Genomic DNA, 19,451 nt, shown 5'->3' with positions numbered 1-19,451 from the left:
TACTGCCTAAGAACATGAGCATTTCCACAGAGAATAAGTGCAAAATCACGTGATCATTTTGTGTGATGTTATTCATGAAAAGAAGTCATACTCTTTAGAGGGTATGTGTTTCAAAAATCATTTTTAATGGTTAAAAATAGAATTTTAACTATGCATGCCCTCTAACTCATCAAATGTGTTTTCAGCTGTTGTTCTGCCCGTGGGTGTTGAATTTCTACAAGGGAAAACCAATAGAAATGTAAGATCTCCTACTTTAATTAAATGTTTCACAGTGCATGCACTGAAGAAAAGCAATTTGTAGATCTATAGTATAATCTATGTTTTAGATGCACACTCTGCATTTCAGTGTTTTATCAGAGCATAGGTATTGAAAAGCATAGGTATTGATAGCTTTCACTTGAGAATGTGTCATTTGGACAAACTATTTAGTATATCCATCACAAGGTCAAATGAGCCAAATTATATATTATTTGCTCCCAGCAATGAAAAGCTAGTGAAAAGGTGTTCTTGGACTTACCTAATATGTCTCCCACCCCCACCCCCAAAATCCCTGTGATCACAAAGTAGTAATGTTTTACACCAACCCCCTTTTGTCATGGCATTGTAGGCATGCCTTTTTAAAAAACACTGGATGCCTATTTCCTCTCCTTCCCTTTACATATCCATGCAGAATGGACTTGCAAAGATGAGTGGAAGAGTTGAGGTGATCTCTACCACAGCATTACTGGAGGAGTTGTGCGTAATAAATTCCATCCTGAGAAGGGAATTGTGTTTTTCTTATATTGAGCAAAAAAAGATTCAGCTTAAGCTCAGAACATACTGGAGAATCATGCAGGAATTCACATGGTGAATAGTTCTGTAGTCTTAGTTAATTGCTCTCTAGTATTTCCACAGAAGACTGGGAGTTACAGGTATATCAGCAGAGATAAAATACAGTGCAAGAAAAATCCAAAAGTGAACTATTGCTCCAAATTGTATAGATGCGGGAGAATGAGTAAGATTAGATTTAGTTAAAAATAAAGCTTTCCTGGGTAATTAGCTTTGACTTTCCACTTAGGTTGACCAAACCTCTTAGTATGTTTAATTTTTTAACGAGTAAATTTAAATTAAAGCTCGTGGGGAGGAAATGAAGGGTAAACCTGAATTAGCTTGGGCAACTTGCCAAGAAGAGTGCCATATAGCTGATGAGCCAGCAGGAGGACCTGCAGTCATGGATAAATTGTGACCTACGGAGGCAGGACAGGAGGTCGTTGCAGAGCAGGCTGTGCAGATGTCAGAAAACTAGTTCTTGAGCTGGTGGTGAATGACACATTCACACAGATACATACTGAGAGCATCTTCACTTACGTTGAAAATTGTGATTAAGAATGTGAAAATTGTCACATTCTGGATTTCAAAACTGCTATTTCAAAACTGCTTCTTTGTGTTTGCTGAGTGGTCTATCAGATGATCTCATTTTACTTTACTTTACTTTACCTTTTATACATACAGCATTCCCACTCTAGCTGTCACAATTATCACCAGAATTCGCATATAATATGTCATTACATATTACAGTTTAATAGAATTTTTAGTACACATTTCAGCAACCCCTGATTTAGTTTCCCAAAGTAGATTGCAATAAAGCACTGTGTGTTGGGAGGAAGGAGAGAAATGATAAAAAAACAACAACAACTAAGCAACACACACACATTTGGAATGAAGTTTGGGAATTTGCAGCTGGACTCTTGCAATATGGACACCCGAAAAAGTTCTGCTGTGTGTTAGTTTCAGATTCAGTATTTTCTGATCAGTGTGTGACAAAAAGAAAAAGGCCAGTGTAAGCCAGCAAAGTTCTGCTGTGTGTTAGTTTCAGATTCAGTATTTTATGATCAGTGTGTGACAAAAAGAAAAAGGCCAGTGTAAGCCAGCTTTGGTAAAGTGCTAGAATCCAAAATCCTTTGTTTAAAAACTGCTTCCTTGTGTTTGCCGCGTAGCTTTTTAGCTGTTCATAGGATCATCATCATAGGAAGCTGCCATATACTTAGTCAAACCATTGGTCTATCTAGCTCAGTATTGTCTACACAGACTGGCAGCGGCTTCTCCAAGGTTGCAGGCAGGAATCTCTCTCAGCCCTATCTTGAAGAAGCCAGGGAGGGAACGTGGAACCTTCTGAACCTTCTGCTCTTCCCCGAGCGGCTCCATCCCCTGAGGGGAATATCTTGCAGTGCTCACACTTCTAGTCTCCCATTCATATGCAACCAGGGCAGACTCTGCTTAGCTAAGGGGACAAGTCATGCTTGCTACCACAAGACCAGCTCTTCTCTCCGAGACTTCAAAACAACAGTGACTCAGCCAGATGCATCTGGCTGGTCTCTGTTGGGAACAGGATGCTTAACTGGATGAAATCTTTGTCTGACCCAGCAGGGATGCTCTTATTTATGTTATGTCAATACTGTATGCCCTGCTGCAAGGCAAATTGCTTAGTAGTAAATTGCATCTGCCCTGCCATAGTGTTACAGTATACAGGAAGTCTCCAATTTACAAGCATGTTGTGTTCCAAAACTTTGTTTATAAAGTGGATGTTCATAACTTGGAATATATTCTGAGTTATGAACATCCAAGAGCAATGACTTTGTATGTGCAGGTTGGCATTTCTAAGTTGAGGTCTTCCTTAATGTAATGTTATGGAGCTTTGTATGTATGTACGCATGTTTGTAAATTGGATGCTCATAATTTGGGGAGTGCCTGTATTTTATATCCTGGTCCAGTTAAGTGGAGCACAGTATTCTGGGCAATAGACATGATTGCTCGTAAACGCCCTCTCCAACCCACTTCTAAATTAGCCCCTTGGTATATGGAAGAACTACAGGGGCTGAAGCAGCAAGGTAGATGGCTCAAACGCAAGTGGAGAAAGACTCAGCTCGAATTCGACAGATTACAAAAACAGAGCACATTTGAAGATCTATGCTCTGGCAACGCGTGCAACAAAGAAACAGTTCTTTTCTGCCCACATTGCTTCTGCAAGCTCATGTCCAGTAGAGTTGTCTAAGGTTGTGAGAGGACTAGTACATGTCCCTCCTCCCCAGAATGAGCATTTGGATCCATCAGTTACCCATTGTGACATTTTAAATGAGGTTTTTTGCAGATAAAATCTCTCATATTCAAGCTGAATTAGACTCTATAGCAGGGCTGCTCAACTTCGGCCCTCCTGCAGATGTTGGCCTACAACTCCCATAATCCCTGGCTATGGGCCACTATGGTTGGGGATTGTGGGAGTAGTATCTGAACCCATTTCAAACTGGCTTTTGGGCAGGCCATGGGGTTGAGACGACCTTGGATAGCCTGTTGGATGATCTCCAATTGGGAATTGATGGGGGGGAGTGTGACTCTGTTGATCCTTTTGGATCTCTTGGCAGCTTTTGATATCATTGACCATGGTATCCTTCTGGGGTGCCTGGAGGGGTTGGAGGGGAGGCACTGCTTTACAGTGGTTCCGCTCCTGCCTCTCAAGTAGGTCCCAGATGGTGTTGCTTGGAGACTGTTGTTCTTCAAAACAAGAGCTCCGGTATGGAGTCCTGCAAGGCTCCATACTGTCTCCAATGCTTTTTAACATCTATGTGGAACTGCTGGGAGAGATCATCTGGGAATTTGGTGCAGGGAGTTATCAGTAAGCTGATGACACCCAAATCTATTTCTCCATGTCAACTTCATCATAAAATGGCCTAACTTCCCTAAATGCCTGCTTGGAGGTGGTAATGGACTGGATGAGGGAGAACAAACTGAGGATGAATCCAAGCAAGACGGAGGTACTCATTGTGGGAGCTTGAGACCTAAGAAGTGGTTTAGATCTGCCTGTTCTGGACAGGGTTGCACTCCCCTGGAAAGAGCAGGTAAGTAGTCTGGGAGTACTTCTGGACCCAAAGCTCTCCCTGGTTTCTCAAGTGGAGGTGGTGGCTAGGAGCACTTTTTATCAGCTTCAGCTGATTCTCCAGCTATGTCCATTTCTGGAGATAAATGACCTTAAAACAGTGGTGCATATGCTGGTAACTAATTGCTACCAGGCTTGACTACTGTAATGTGCTCTGTGCTGCCTTTGTGCGCAGTTCGGAAACTGCCGTTAGTACAGAATGCAGCATCCAGGTTGGTCTCTGGGGTTGCTCAAAGAGATCATATTACACCCATTTTAAAAGAACTACACTGGCGAAATACAAAGTGCTGGTTATTGTCTATAAAGCCCTAAATGGCTTGGGTCCGAGGTATTTAAGAGAGCTTCTTCTTCTTCATCAACCCCACCACCTGTGAAGATCTTCTGGGGAGGTCTGGTTGCAGTTGCCTCTGGCTCGGTTGTTAGCGACTTGAAACCAGTCCTTTTCTAGAGTTGCCCCAGGACTCTGGAACTTGCTTCCTGACAAGATTAGAGTTTCCCTTTCTCTGAAGGTTTTTTAGAAGGACTTAAAAATATACCTGTTCAGTCAGGCTTTCAGTTTATAGTTTTAAAGCTTCAGCTTTAGTGTTTTTATTGTATTTTAAATTGTTTAAATTAAGTTAATGCTTTAATCATTTTTATATTGTGAAACACCCAGGGACTTTTTTGTATGGGGCGGTATATAAATGTACTACATAAATAAATACATCTGGTAACTGCAGAGAACTGTCTTTCTCTGTTTTCTAGTGCATAATGCTTCCATAATAGTACAGTTGGCATACCCAGCCATAGAAGCTTAGCAGTGCTGTGGCACCAGCATGCACCCACCTTCTCTGTCATTAAGGCAGCTGAGAGCAAGAGGAAGAGGAAACGAGCTGTGGGTCCCCGTCCCCCCCGAGGGAAACATGGCAGTATTAATGACTTAACACAGTGATAACGAAACCCAAATGGAGAGGCATCATTCCTTGCCCAAGTCTTTTGTGACAAGAATATTCTACAATTGCAGTAGAATAGAGCTCTGGTGCCAACGATGTATTTCAAATAGGAATAAAGCCATACCGATTATTAAGTCCTAATGTTAACCAATAGCTTCTCTTACCGTGTGTGCACTAGTTCAGTTAAAACCAGTCAAGTGTGTACTTACCATTCTTTTCAATGTGGCATTCATTTAATTCTGGCTGAATAGATGGTAGTGCATGGCATGTTCCAGCTTGTTTGTTGGTGTGACTGCCAATTTTTCTGTGCTAGAAGCACAGGCATTAAGGCTACAAGCTTTAATTGATTAATAAGTGCGATTAATCAACTAAAACTTTAATTGAAGAGCAACATTCTCTCTTTCACCCTGCTTAATTGGTGGAACTGACAATAAGTTAAGTCTTTAGGACTTGGGGCTCTGGAAGAGCTCAGTGTTGTGCAGGATACAAAAAAGCACTGATTCTTCCCTGGGTCATATGTGAGGAAGCAACTGGAAAGATGAATTTTTCTTGCAGTTTTTATTCAGAGCTACCAGAATAGTTGACATTTAGAGTGAAATTGTTATGGCTGTCCCTCTTACAAGAATCACCATAGGAAATGGACGGTGTCATTGTTTAGTTGAAATTAATGTCAATACATCTTTTAAATCTTGACCCACTAATACAATTGTGTACAGTTTTTTGGCTCCAGTATGTTACTCAAAATTAGAGTGTTTCATATGCTCTAATCTGGTGAACAATAAAATATTATATATAAACAATGTTTGACATCCCCACTAATGTGGGCTGCAAACAAAACATCACTGCCAGTGGTATAGTTGCAAATTTTGAAGTCCAGGCGCTCTCCATTACAGCCCACATAGCCATGCCCCATAGCCGCACCCACCTGGTGGCCACACCCCCAGCTTAGATGGATGCAATGATTTGGGGAGATTCTGTTACAAGGAGTCACCTAAACCTACTTTTAACCAAGTAGCCCTCTCTTACTGCTCAGAAAGGAGACCTGCTGTTTTCTTACCTTCTCAGAATGGCAGTGGATACTTGGCCATTTATGTACAGCATTTACAGCTAACATGCTGACAGAAATGAAGGCAGAGTTTGTGCTTAGAGATACGATTTCCCCTAAGGCCACCCATGGCTGAACTGAGGGACTTAACAGCTTGAACATTTAATCACTATAGCAGCTCTCAGTCCAACAGTAACTTGTACAGTCCACACTGAAACCAATGAAACCCACTTAGAATCACAGAATTTTAGTGCTGGAAGGGCTACCATGGAGGTCTTCTAGTCCACTGCCCAGTGCAAGAATCTGCTACAGCATTCCTGACAGGTGATTGGTCAGCCTCTTTTTGAAAACAGACTCTTGGCCCTTTCTAATCATCTGGGCCGGTAAGGTATCATTGAACTAGCCCACAGGGTAGCCCTCTTCAGACATTGTGTTGTACACATGTACTGGTGACTGCAAACATGTCCATAGTTCTGTGTGAATGACTGTATATGTTTTCACTTTAACAGTGAAACTTAGTTCAGGTCCCTCAGTGCATGATACAAATAGGAAGTATGTACTGCACATGCATTGACCATAATGTGTGAAAACTGTACGTGCATACACTTTACACTGAATGTATGTATATTTAATATAATGTGTGAGTAGGGCTTATGAATAGGGCTGAAGTCTTCTATGAAACTGGGTGCTTTGGACAAAAAGGAAGAAGAAAAGAGGGAGAAGGGAGAGCTTAAGTTTATCCCTGATGCTCCGCTTCCTGACACAGGTCTACAGTATGCTTACTTATTACACAATAATACATATTGCTAGTTTTTATCTCCACAACAAGTTCTAAAAAGGACATCTTAGATGTCATAAGAGTTTAAGGAGGTTATCTATTGGGTTATATCTGCTACTCCAAAATTAGCCTTGCTACAGACAATTGGAAGGGCAATTAGGATTCATCCCAGTGGCTTAAATTGTGGTATGGTTTCAGAACATTGTGCATGCAACACAGTACTAGTTTTCACATGAAATGTAGTAAAAAATACTTCAGCGCAGACCTAAAAGAGCTTTATAAACAGCTCTTTAAATAAAATTAAAGAACTCGGAAGACCAATGGGAAAAGCAAAACAACACTTTCCACTTGTGCTGTCTCGCACACAGAGGTGGGGCAGGTGATTTTTGCTGATTTCCCACTTTCCCCTCCAGCTACTGAATCCTAAAGAGCAAAATGCTTGAATGCAAAACAGTGCAAGCAGATGGCAGGGTTTAGATACAACCTAAGGATGTGCTGTGTGGATAGGGCTCCATTTGCAAAATGAGAAATCTCTACGCACATAGAATGTGACTGAAAGACGAGAACAAGGCAACCCCTGCAAGCACACAAAGTTCCATATTAACTCCAAAGTGTTGTGGAACTTTGGCTAGTGGCCAAAGATGAGAAAACACCACAGACCAGATTAAAACCACCAAACAGACTAGCATTTCTGCAACTCACCAACCCCCACTACTTGGTAAATCAAAAGGCAAAAACAAGAAGGGGGAGGGAGGAAATTTTCTCTCACTCACTCACTCCCCCCCCCCCCCGTACTGTTTCTTTTCCACTCTGCTGAAGAAAACAAGCCCAGCTCTTTGTTGCCGGCCTCCTCACTCTCCAACTCCATTCAAGTTTCAAGCAGGGAGGATCACATGGCCAGAGAGCCAATCAGCTCCAGCAGCACAGGGAGCCTTTAGTTATTTCCATTCAACTTTGCTGCTAAGGAGGCAGGAGAGGGAGAGGTGAGCCCTGGAGGAGGGGGAGTGTGTAAACCGCCCTCGCAGCTGGTGGTGGGCAGCTCTTAGACTGGGGGCAGGGCAGGGCAAGCAAGCCACCTGTGATGCATGTGCTGCTGACTAGGGTGGGAATGGGGAACAGTTGTGGGTGGGTGCTGCGTGGTGCAAACAGTAAGGCAGGCAGGGTCACTTTCAGGAAATGGAACTGAATGCCTGTTCGCATTGCAAATTTTTGCCTTTGCATGCCAAGGTTGCGTAATGGTGCATGCCAATGTTTGTGCAATGGTGCAAGTATAAATCGCTGTTGTGCAGAGGGAGGGAGAGGATTGGCTTGCAGCTGGGTCCCAGAAAAGTGACATCTGAGACCTGTCACAGCCCCACTACCCCCTGGTCTCTGCAGTGTTTAGTAACCCAGAGACTCACTGCATGCAGGGTAGGGAAGGGGTGGATTTTCACTGATCTCTCCTTCTCCTGGAAGCACTCTTTAAAACCACTCAATATGTCCCCAAGGGCTGTGTGATCATCCGGGACATATTTACAGAACATTTTCCCCCAGGTGTGTTGAAGAGAACATCTGGGGGAAAGAGATAAGTGGAAAATCTCCCCTCCATCTGTGCAGTGGGACTCTGTTATAACTAAATCCTGAGGAGTTACTTTGCATACAGCACTTGCATACCATTAGTGGGGATTTTGGCCAGTGTCTTTTCTTCTGACAATGGGTGATGGGTTGAATTACTAAATTTGAGGTCCCCCCCATTTAATATTTAACATATGTTAAATTTTTTGTTGCATGTTTAACTCTATGGTTATGTTAGTGAATAAAAATGACAATGAAATAGGATGCAAGGAGCAATGTATTCCTGCTGCTGAAGAGGAGCCTGGTCTCTGGGACCCTGTCTTCATCTACTCCTCACCTTGTCCTGGATAGATGTGGTGTGGTGGTGGTGAGCTCTGGTGGGGTAGTTTTTGTCCCTGTATGAACTGTAACACTGGAATAAATGTGCTAGCACCATCCCTGTGCCCTCTTCTGCTGCAGAGGATTTCTGTGCCTGATCCTGTGTGCTCTGTAGTGGAGTGCTTTTACAAGATTACATATCTTTTAGCAAGACTTACCTGAATTCTCATAAGTATTAAAGGTTCTGAAGAAACCATGATGGCATGAAAGATGAACTAGGAAGGCTTGGGTCTGTTCTTTTAAAAGAAGCTGTAAATGTAACTCCGGCATAATGTGATTTATTAGAGTAAATGGTTTTTTCTTTTTCTTTTTAAGATTCCCATGTAGGAGCAACGTGAGCAGCTTGGGGGAAGGTTCAGCCACGTGACTTTGTGGAGGCTAAGATTCTAATGCCAGGATTAGCTGCTTATTTTTGGTTGTCTGCAGGCTTTGATGCAAAACAGCAGTTGCTGGGCATAGGAGAGCTGCCACTCAGATTCCAGTAACCCCTGCCTCACCTTTGTTAAATTTAACTTGCTTGCCTGTCTAGGAACATTGGCACATTGGGATTTTCTGTAAGCTGCTAATATTCAGATTGGGGATGGAGCCAGAATGGGAGAATCCAGACCATAACCGCACCCTTGCTATGTGTTTCATATAGCTAGTTTACCTATCTGTATGGAACTCTACAGTGATCTGACAAACTGCAGTTTGCCAGTACATATGGTAAACAGGGAGAAAATGAGTGCAGTTGTTCACCTAATTAATGGCAGTGTACAATTTTCTTTTCTTTCATCTGGTAATACCCAAGAACAATTGTGCAATATGTCTACAAATTCAGGCTATCACAACTCATTTAAATAGTGCCCTGTTCTTCTTACATATGTTAAGTTCCTTGTGCTATGTTAGGATGCCCTAAGCATAAGAATATATTCTTGATACTGCTTTCCAGGCTCTTGTTGAAAATTTCAGAGTAAGTCAGTTCAACCAACTATGTTCTGTATAGTTTTACATGTGCATACTCCACTACAAATTTCCTTAGTATATTTCAGAATAGATGGCTCCAGCTGTATATCTTACCCAGCTGGATATATTGTTGTTGTTGGTGTTGTTGTTGTTGTTATTTAAGTATATCCTTTAAAAAAATTGAAAACATAGGTTCGGGGTGGGTTGTCTATGAAATAAAAATCTCAGCAGTCTCATAGGCCAACATTCTGACTAACAAAGCATGTGTGCAGCAAAGGAGGCACATCTGTCTGCTGTGTTTCAGATCACAGTAGCACAAGCGCTTGTACATAAGGGGGATAATTCTTGCAAAACTCCCCTTCCTATTGAAGCGTTTCATGACCTCCAAAATTATGCTCCTGAGAGGAATACAGCCCTCAGGGACATATTTTCAGAGTTCACAGAGCACTTCAGTAGGAAGGGGAGGTCTGTGACAGTTGCCTCCTGCATGCATGCAAGTGCCTGCACTGCTTTGCTTTGGAACCCAGCAACAGCACACATGCTTTGTTAGGATGTTGGCCACGGTGTCCACTTACGCATCTGTAACTTGGAAAAACATCAACATTGTGTGTGGTTCCATACTGTTTAGCATTTAAAATTATTGCTGGAATCAGTAATTCAGTGTTTCATTTATGTAAGGGTAACTCTTTATCTTTAAGCTTATTTCATAAGCCTATAATTGCATGTGTATGATTTCCACCACAGGATGCAGACAGAGGGAAAACATTTGTGGTGTATGTTGCTTTTCTCAAGTGAAGCTGACAGTGGTGGCTTTTGTTTACCCTGCCTATGAGACATTAAGAAAGTGTACTCTAATTGATAATTACCTTCACATAGATTCACTAGCTGTATGATGTTTTAAATTAATCTCAGCCATGCAAGCATATTATCTTTTAATGTTTGTGGTCATTAATATAGACATGTTTTTTGTTTGCACTGCACTTATGTAATGAAAATCTCTCTCTTCAGATCATTCCACCTCAAGTGGTACTTCTTCATTTAAGCCCAGCCGTTCACTGGTCTCAATTCCCACTGCCCATGTGATGCCGTCTAATGCCAGCTCTTCGCTTTCCAAACATAGGGAACTTCTCAAAACTGACAGTTCAAAATGGAATACAAGTCTTTTGAGGTCTGCTGGAAGTAGGCATCAGGGCATGCTGGACAGTTCTCTTGACATGAAGGACTTAAGGCCTGTAAGGAAGTGGTCATCTTTGTCTAAACTCAGCATGCCCATTGCTTGTAATCCGGATGGGAGTGTTTACTCAGCAGAGTGCAGGCCCAGCATGGATAAAATGGGAAGAGATAAGACTGTGTCACCACCATTAAGAATAAATGGAACAAGCTGCTTGCACAATAGCATGGAACTACTCAAGATTGAGGACAAAGAAATGGGGAAAAAAAGAAATTCCACCTTGGAGTGCAAATACAAATTTGAAAGTTGCAGCAAAGACGACTTGGGTGTTCCTGACCCATCAAACAGGAGACATGCCTTAGACATGACCTATAGTGCCTTACCTGAAAGCAAGCCTGCTACATCAAACTGTGAGGTTTTTCGACAAGGATATATAACCTTGGGATCACAGGCTGTGAGTGGGATTCCTATTCAGCCTTCTGAGAGGACCCAGAGGTGGCTTACAGAACAACTACAGACAAATCCTCCAGACCCTAGGTCTTCTGAGGAGGCGTACGGCTTACCCCCTTGGCAGTTACAGCAACTTGAAGAACTTAGAACGGGAACTGAACATCCTGTGCAGGTAAGAACAGATATTCAGTGTTTGCTGCCACCAAGTGGATGGAAAGAGAGGTAACATAAAATGTACTGTTAAAGGAAGACAGTGGTCCAAGCAGCTGCAGTCTTATATTGTATGGGCTTTAATTGAAATGGACTCGTATATCACCATCATTTCAGGTATTTCTGGTAGATTTTATCTGATTCACTCTAACTTCCTCTTTTTATTCAACTTGGTCATGGGAGGTCCTTAGTTATGCTTAGGGAAGGCAATTATTACCGATGTTGCTAGATTCATACATTGACCACAGTACATTGTACAGATATGCTCACTTTAGTCCTATTCAGATTAATGGATTGAGGCTAGAGACTTTTGAGTCTTATATTTCATTAGCATATTTAAAGTAATAATTCAGTTCTTTGGTATGATTATCTAGTCTCTCATCTGCACTTGCCTTATGTTTTTGCTTTGAAGAAGAAATGTAGAGTTCAAGTTATATTTTGCCTACTATTTTGCAAAAATTAGAACTTTGAGAAGATACAATTACTTTTTCTATTTCACCTCTTGGGTTACCTGTAAACAAAATATTTGAATGCATTTTAAGTGAATGAGCAGTTCATTATGTTTAAGCAAAAATGAAGTGTCGTACAAAAATAAATTACTTTTTAGTCAATAGTCATTACACCATGCACACTGTGTCTGCACCTCATGAAAGGAATATTGTATGTCTGGAAAATCTGAGTCAGTGATTTTTATACTGTTGATCTTTGCTGATGCAACAAATACGAGGCTTCTTCCCCTTTTATTTTTTGTTGAGACTGTAGCAGTTCATTAGGGTCAAATTTTGCTGTGAAATAATTATATATTGCTGATCTTGGAAATTTGGCCGTCAGTGTTTTTCAGGTGACCTAAATGCTCTCCCAGCCACTTCTCTTCTCTCATGCATTACTATTACAGCCCTGCTTAATGCCCCTTCAAATATCAACACTTGTATTGTAATACCAGCTCCTTCGGCAAGACCTGCAATTCCAGGATTAGGGCCATTTTTAGTGTGGTCGGGCTGGCTTACTCAGAAATGGTAAGAAACTCTTTGAAACTCTAGTGACCAGTCCCCCCTCTCTCTAAAGAGTTAACAGGAAATGAACCCATCTTGACTGACAGGCTGGTGAACTCCAGGGCAACCAATCAGTGCACCAGGTGGGTGGGACCTAGAGAGCTGATCCTGGGAGTTCTGGGAACAAGAAAGGGAGTCATGGCAGAGTGCAGACTAGCATGAGGGTGGATGCCTCATGGCAGAGCTGCAGGATAATCTCTCAGGGTGAAAGATCTGCAGGAGGCTTGATTCTCATCAGGAGCTTGGTGAGTTCAAGGGAACAGGAAGCCAAGGCTAGTGGCTTTGGAAGTTTAGGGCAGGAGAAAATGTTTTAGAAAGAACTTGTTAGAATTTCTGTTTCTTTGATGTTTGTGTGCTTTGTATTTCCAAAATATCTGTTCTTTGTAACTGAGTGATCAAGATTTTTAAAGTGTGCTGACCCAGAATCATCGGGGTGTTTTTGAAGTATTCTTGTAACCAATTAAGTATTTTTAAGTGTTTCTTAAAAGCTAAACGCCACAGATGGAACCAGTCTGTAGTAATTGAATAAAAGTTTTTTTCTTTGTTCTTTACCTTTTACAAGCCTCCAAGGATGGTTATTAACCCAGCGGGGTGGGGATGATAAGGGTGATTTCTCTGGTGCAAAACGCATCTCAAGGAGAGCTTGGCCAAATTAACAATTAGCTCCACGTGCAGGCAAATGCACAGGGGAGAGATTTTTCTTTCTTTCTTCATTTTTGCCAGTAACAGAAAGAAAGAGGGGGAAGATAGGGATTTTTAATCACTCCAATTTCTGTTAGGGACAGCCCAATTTTATAGGAGAGATTTGGTGGCAGCGAGATTTACCCTAGCAGAGTATTTTCTTTTTTTCTTTCTGGGTTTGGAAAGTTAAAGATTTTTTAGCCAGCCAGTCTGCTTTTCAAGCAGAGGAAAGGGATGACTCAGCACTAAAGTCTTCTGCAGCAGAACTGGTTTAGACCGGTCAGGGAGCTTATCCAGTAACCTGGCCTGAGTCAGGAAAGGAAGTTTCCACCACCCACAATCCGCAACAGAAACATAAGCTGTTTCTTATGAGTGAGTTCTACAGTAGCAAATACTAACCCCAAGCTCATGGCAACATTGCACAATATAATATTGTCTTGACATAGGAACCCAAGGCCCATCTAGTCCAGCATCCTGTTTCACATAGTGGCCAGATAGATACCTCTGGGAAGCCCACAGGCAATAGCTGAGGGCACACCCTCTCTCCTGCTGTTACTCCCCTGCAACTGGTATTTAGAGGGATCTTTCCTCTGAGGCTGGAGGTGGCCTATAGACCTCAGACGAAAAGCCATTGATAGATCTGCCCTCCATGAATTTGTGTAAACCCTTCTTAAAGCCAACCAGGCTGTTGGCTGTCACCACATCCTATGGCAGAGAATTCCATAGGTTAATTATGCATTCTGTGGAAAAGTACTTCCTTTTGTCTGTCCTAAATTTTTTGGCAATCAATTTCATGGGATGACCCCTGGTTTTAATGTTATGCAAGAGGAAGAAAAATTTCTCTCTGTCAGCATTCTCCACACTGTTGCAACCTCTTTTTACACTGGGCCTTCACGGGGTTAGTTGCCATCCTCAGTGATCAGGTCCGCTCCCATGCACAGTTGTTAGGGCACCTGTTAACTTCACAGTACACCCTACGTGGTGGCCTGTCTTGCCCCTTGGTCCTGGATCCTAGAACTCCCACTCACTGGGTTCAGCTCTCCCCAATCTGGCCACTTATTATCAGCTGGTGGCTGTTCATGTAGGTCTGAAGTCTTGTCTGAAGTATTGTGAGCTTTCAAGGTCCCACGAGATTTCTCAGAGGTCTCGTGAGATTTCTTGGTCTTGTGAAACTTCGGCATGGGATCTCAAAAGGCCATTCCTGGGCCTTGCAAGATCTCATTGTTTAAGGGCAACACATTGTCGGCCACCCAGGGAAGCCAGATGGGGCGAAGTCAGGAAGTCAGGGCACTCGCCTGGGGGTGGAGTTGGAGCCCCCAAGTGAATGGTGCCAGGGCTGCTGTCGCCCCCAGACCCTGCCAGATGCCCCAGAATGGCGGCAGAGCCGTGACACACACCATACATGATTTTATAGACTCTTATCATGTCTCCCCTCAGTCATCTTTTTTCAAAACTAAAAAGCCCCAGGAGTTGTAGCCTTGCCTCATAAGAAAAGTGCACTAGGCCCCTGATCATGTTGGTTGCCCTCTTCTGCACCTTTTCCAGTTCTACAATGTCCTCCTTAAGATATAGTGACTTGACAAGCAAGTAGAGGTGCATAAATTGTGCATTTGGCTCCTAGTGCAAGGCGAAACTGGACGTTGGTTTTCACATACTGCGTGAAGGCAGCAGGAGGAGAAAAAAGAATAAGGCTGCCTAAACCCTGTAGTGTGGCATCCTAATGGTTGTGGCTAGCTAGTCACCTCATAACAGCAGCAAAAAGGTGTATATACAGTGTGGATGATGATAGTGATGAGAATAATACTTATTTATTCTCCTGGGTGTGCCAGGGAAAAATGCGTCCTGGCAGCCCAGCTGATTGGCTGGGCTGCGGGGGCACCTGATTGGCTGGCGCACCCAGGAGAATTAACGCCTGGCCCAGCCGCGGATGTTAAGGCGGCACTCGGCCTGCTGGTGGCGGCAGCAGGGGGACTCAGCCCGCTGGTGGCGGCAGCGGGGGGACTCGGCCCCACCGGAGACGGGGGGGTGGAGAGAGAGAGGTAGCCGGCCCCAAAGAGCGCACAGATGCTCTGTTCGGGGTCGGCTTGTACTTATTTATTTAGCACATGAGAATGTTCAGACCACTTTACATACATTATCTTAGTAATCTTTACAACACTCCTGTAAGCTAGATCATTAACACCTTCATCATCCATATAACTGCAGGTGGAAGTCTGAAAGAATAATAGCTTTCCAAAGCTACTTAGTGTTTATGGCTGAGGTGGCAGTTGAACCAAGGACTTCTTGGCTTGCACTCTTAGCCATGAGAGCACACCAACTCTCCACTACTGAACAGCTTTTTCAGATTTTTCTCAGATTACTTTCAGGGCTTGTCCAACAATTACATTCCTGTTTAGGAAAAGACTACCAGTATTCTAGATATTAAAGTTTTCAGTGTAAATTGTGAAGGGGTCCCTCATCCATCTGAATAGTGTGGTTTGTGAGACAACAAAAAGTATCTATCACATTTATTGGTAGCATACAGTACTATATGCTGAATAATTGATAGTTTGGTGCATGGCTTTTCTGTTTAATGAGACAAGCTTTCTTTGTGCTTTCCTGGCCCTGATATTTAGCTGTGGTATCAGTAATTAAACTAGATAGAGGCTTCTTTCTTCCTTCTATGCTTTTGGGTTTGTTGCTGAACCTAAAGGGGTTTATAAAACAATTTACTGAACGTTGGTCCCTAATCTATGCTACTTCATATTTTACATGTTCTCTTGCAAGAAGAGGATCAGTAGTTCTGTGGTCTTTCAATTCCCACATCTTAAAAATGTGAGAATGTTATTAAAATGGCAGTTCAAGTGAATGGGGCAAATGAAACATTGCACATCCAAGATATTGGTGTTGGAAGAGGGTAATTGATCCTGAGATAGTGAAACCACTCATTTAATAACAGAGTAATGACTTTGTTGATTCTTTGGTAAACCTGTATTATTTTTTAATGCATATCTCCTGTAGGTTTTGAGTGAAGGGGAAAGTGCATGAATAGGGTCTTCAGGATCTCTTTGGCCCATAGGAATAAACTCGGTCATTAGAGATTCTGGATATTCAGTACAGTAGTTCCTTGCCAACCACAAAGGTTCAGTTCCTGGAAACCCTCGCGGTTGGCGGCACATAGATTTTAATGGGAAGCGGAGGTTAGGGGAATCGTGAGAGGGAGAGTGCCCAAAAATTCCAAAAAAAGTGGGGGAAATCCCCCCGACCCTCAGAATGATCCCGTGACCCCAGAAATTGGTCCCCCAAACCGCCCAACATTCAGAAAAATGGCACCAAACTGTGAATACTCTGGTCGCGGTTGGCGAGGGTTGTGACAATTTTCCAATCGCAGATACTCAAATCCACAACTGGCAAACCTGTGATAGGCAAGGGATGACTGTATAGTGGTTCTCATGTGCTATGAACAAGAATCCTTCATATTTCAACATGGAATTGGTGTTCTTGGCAATCTCATCTTTTGTTTCTTTCAAGTTTTCCTTGGCTGAGGGCTATTTAACCCCCAAGTCTAATGTGTTCTTTTAATAAAGTGTAGCAGGTCTAAACCACACTTCTTTATTTCTAATTAAAAAGCACTTTTAGTGGTGTATCTGAGCTTGATGCTGAGATCCATTGTTACAACCAAGCTCTGCTTTTAGTAACTTTATAGAAAATAGGATATTTTATTGTACCTTGGTAAATGGGATATTTTATTGTACTTTGGTAAAATTATTTTGATTTGATTAATAGAGGAGGTGAGAGGTGAATCAAATCCTCAACTTTAGTATTAGTTATTAATACTAAAGTACTTTAAAATACTTTAGTATTAGTTATTAGTTATAAATTAGTATTTTAATTTTAGGGTGGTTTTTTAAAAAAAAAATAATAATGCTGCATTCATCTGGATACTCTTGAGCTTGTGAAAATACTAATTTTTTTAAATTTAAATTTTTTTTTGCAAATACGTTTGGGGTGTGAAGAGGGAGGGAAAGAACCCCAAGAAACATATCTCCTTTTTCATTATTCAGCAAATTTCAGCTTTCATATATTAAGATAAGTTACATCATTTACCTTTATCTTTAAATTGATGCAGCTATTGTACTGATAAATTACATTAGTATCAGTGCATTCTGATCTTCCTTATATATTGGGTATGTGTGTGGCTTTTCCACCAACTTTGATATGCAGAAAGAGTGTGCAACCATTTGAGAATACCAGTTCAGACTGCACAGAACTCATATGAAATAATAATGACTGTCTGCTTTTTAAATATATGTTAGTTCATGTATAAATCAATGATTGGCAAAGCAGACAGACTTAAAACTATATAGTTGATGGATTTAGTATCCACCTTTATCAGTAATGGCTAGATTTCAGACCAGGTCCTGGGAGCAAAGGTGATAGATAGGTCTAGCAATACTGAGGATGAAAAACAGTTTTCAGGAAGGTGGCATCTGCTATATAAACAAAAGAGAGGTTTTTAAAAGAATTAAAATAGCTAAAATTATTTTAAGGTTGAGTATACAGTGAGGGAAATAAGTATTTGATCCCCTGCTGATTTTGTCCGTTTGCCCTCTGACACAGAAATGACCAGGCTATAATTGGAATGGTAGGTTTACTGTAGCTGTGAGAGACAGAATAACAACAAACAAACCCTCAAAAGCCCAGTGCCCAAAAGTCAGCGATGGATTTGCATTGTAGTGAGGGAAATAAGTATTCGATCCCCTATCAACCAGCAAGATTTCAGGCTCCCAGGTGTCTTTTCGCTATATGCAGGTAACGAGCTGAGATGAGGAACACCCTCTGTAAGGGAGTGCTCCTAATCCCAGCTTGTTACAGTACCTGTATAAAAGACACCTGTCCATAGAAGCAAGCAATCACTCAGCTTCCAAACTCACCACCATGCCCAAGACCAAAGAGCTGTCGAAGGATGTCAGGGACAAGGTTGTGGACTTGCACAAGGCTGGACTGGGCTACAAGACTATCGCCAAGCAGCTTGGTGAGAAGGTGACTACAGTTGGCACGATAACTCGCAAATGGAAGAAACACAAAATAACTGTCAATCTCCCTCGGTCTGGGGCTCCATGCCAGATCTCACCTCGTGGAGTTGCAATGATCATGAGAACGGTGACAAAGCAGCCCAGAACTACACGGAGGGAACTTGTCAATGATCTCAGGGCAGCTGGAACCATAGTCACCAAGAAAACAATTGGTAACACACTACGCCGTGAAGGACTGAAATCTTGCAGTGCCCGCAAGGCCCCCCTGCTCAAGGCAGCACATGTACAGGCCCGTCTGCAGTTTGCCAATGCACATCTGAATGATCCAGAGGAGAACTGGGCAAAAGTGTTGTGGTCAGATGAGACCAAAATCGAGCTCTTTGGCATCAACTCAACTCGCCGTGTGTGGAGGAGGAGGAATGCTGCCTATGAGCCCAAGAACACCATCCCCACCGTCAAACATGGAGGTGGACACATTATGCTTTGGGGGTGTTTTTCTGCTAAGGGGACAGGATACCTTCACCGCATCGAAGGGACGATGGACGGGACCATGTACCGTCAGATCTTTGGTGAGCACCTCCTTCCCTCAGCCAGGGCATTGAGAATGGGTCGTGGATGGGTATTCCAGCATGACAATGACCCAAAACACACAGCCAAGGCAACAAAGGAGTGGCTCAAGAAGGAGCACATGAAGGTCCTGGAGTGGCCCAGCCAGGCTCCAGACCTTAATCCCATAGAAAATCTGTGGAGGGAGCTGAAGGTTCGGGTTGCCAAACATCAGTCTCGAAACCTTTCTGACTTGGAGAGGATCTGCAAAGATGAGTGGGACAAAATCCCTCCTGGGTTGTGTGCAAACCTGGTGGCCAACTACAAGAAATGTCTGTGATTGCCAACAAGGGTTTTGCCACCAAGTACTAAGACATCTTTTATGAAGGGATCAAATACTTATTTCCCTCACTACAATGCAAATCCATCGCTGACTTTTGGGCACTGGGCTTTTGAGGGTTTGTTTGTTGTTATTCTGTCTCTCACAGCTACAATAAACCTACCATTCCAATTATAGCCTGGTCATTTCTGTGTCAGAGGGCAAACGGACAAAATCAGCAGGGGATCAAATACTTATTTCCCTCACTGTATTAGTTTTAGTCTGTATATTCAGAAGTTATATCTTCATGGCAGAAGATAGATAAATAAATAACTAAATAAATAAAATTCCAGGACTGAATTTTATTATTTGCATGTCTGAAAGCTTGTTGCCATTTACATTCAAATTTCTTGCAAGTGGCTGTTCAAGGTTGTTTGTTGTGGTTACCGATTTGTGATTCTGAAA

The 19,451-nt window shown here is 42.4% G+C and overlaps 1 protein-coding gene across 3 annotated transcripts in view; it reads left to right on the top strand.

Moving 5' to 3' along the window:
* The window catches only part of CEP85L (centrosomal protein 85 like), a 163,152-nt gene that overhangs the window by 62,912 nt on the left and 80,789 nt on the right, over window positions 1-19,451 (top strand). For all 3 annotated transcript variants that reach the window (XM_053281068.1, XM_053281153.1, XM_053281247.1), the window contains exon 3: window positions 10,551-11,335. In XM_053281068.1, coding sequence (XP_053137043.1) covers window positions 10,551-11,335 — 785 coding nt within the window. The remainder of the gene's footprint in view (window positions 1-10,550; window positions 11,336-19,451) is intronic.

The sequence above is a fragment of the Hemicordylus capensis genome, chromosome 1 (genome assembly GCF_027244095.1).
Source record: "Hemicordylus capensis ecotype Gifberg chromosome 1, rHemCap1.1.pri, whole genome shotgun sequence".
NCBI lineage: Eukaryota > Metazoa > Chordata > Lepidosauria > Squamata > Cordylidae > Hemicordylus > Hemicordylus capensis.
This window is presented reverse-complemented; position numbering and strand designations above follow the sequence as displayed.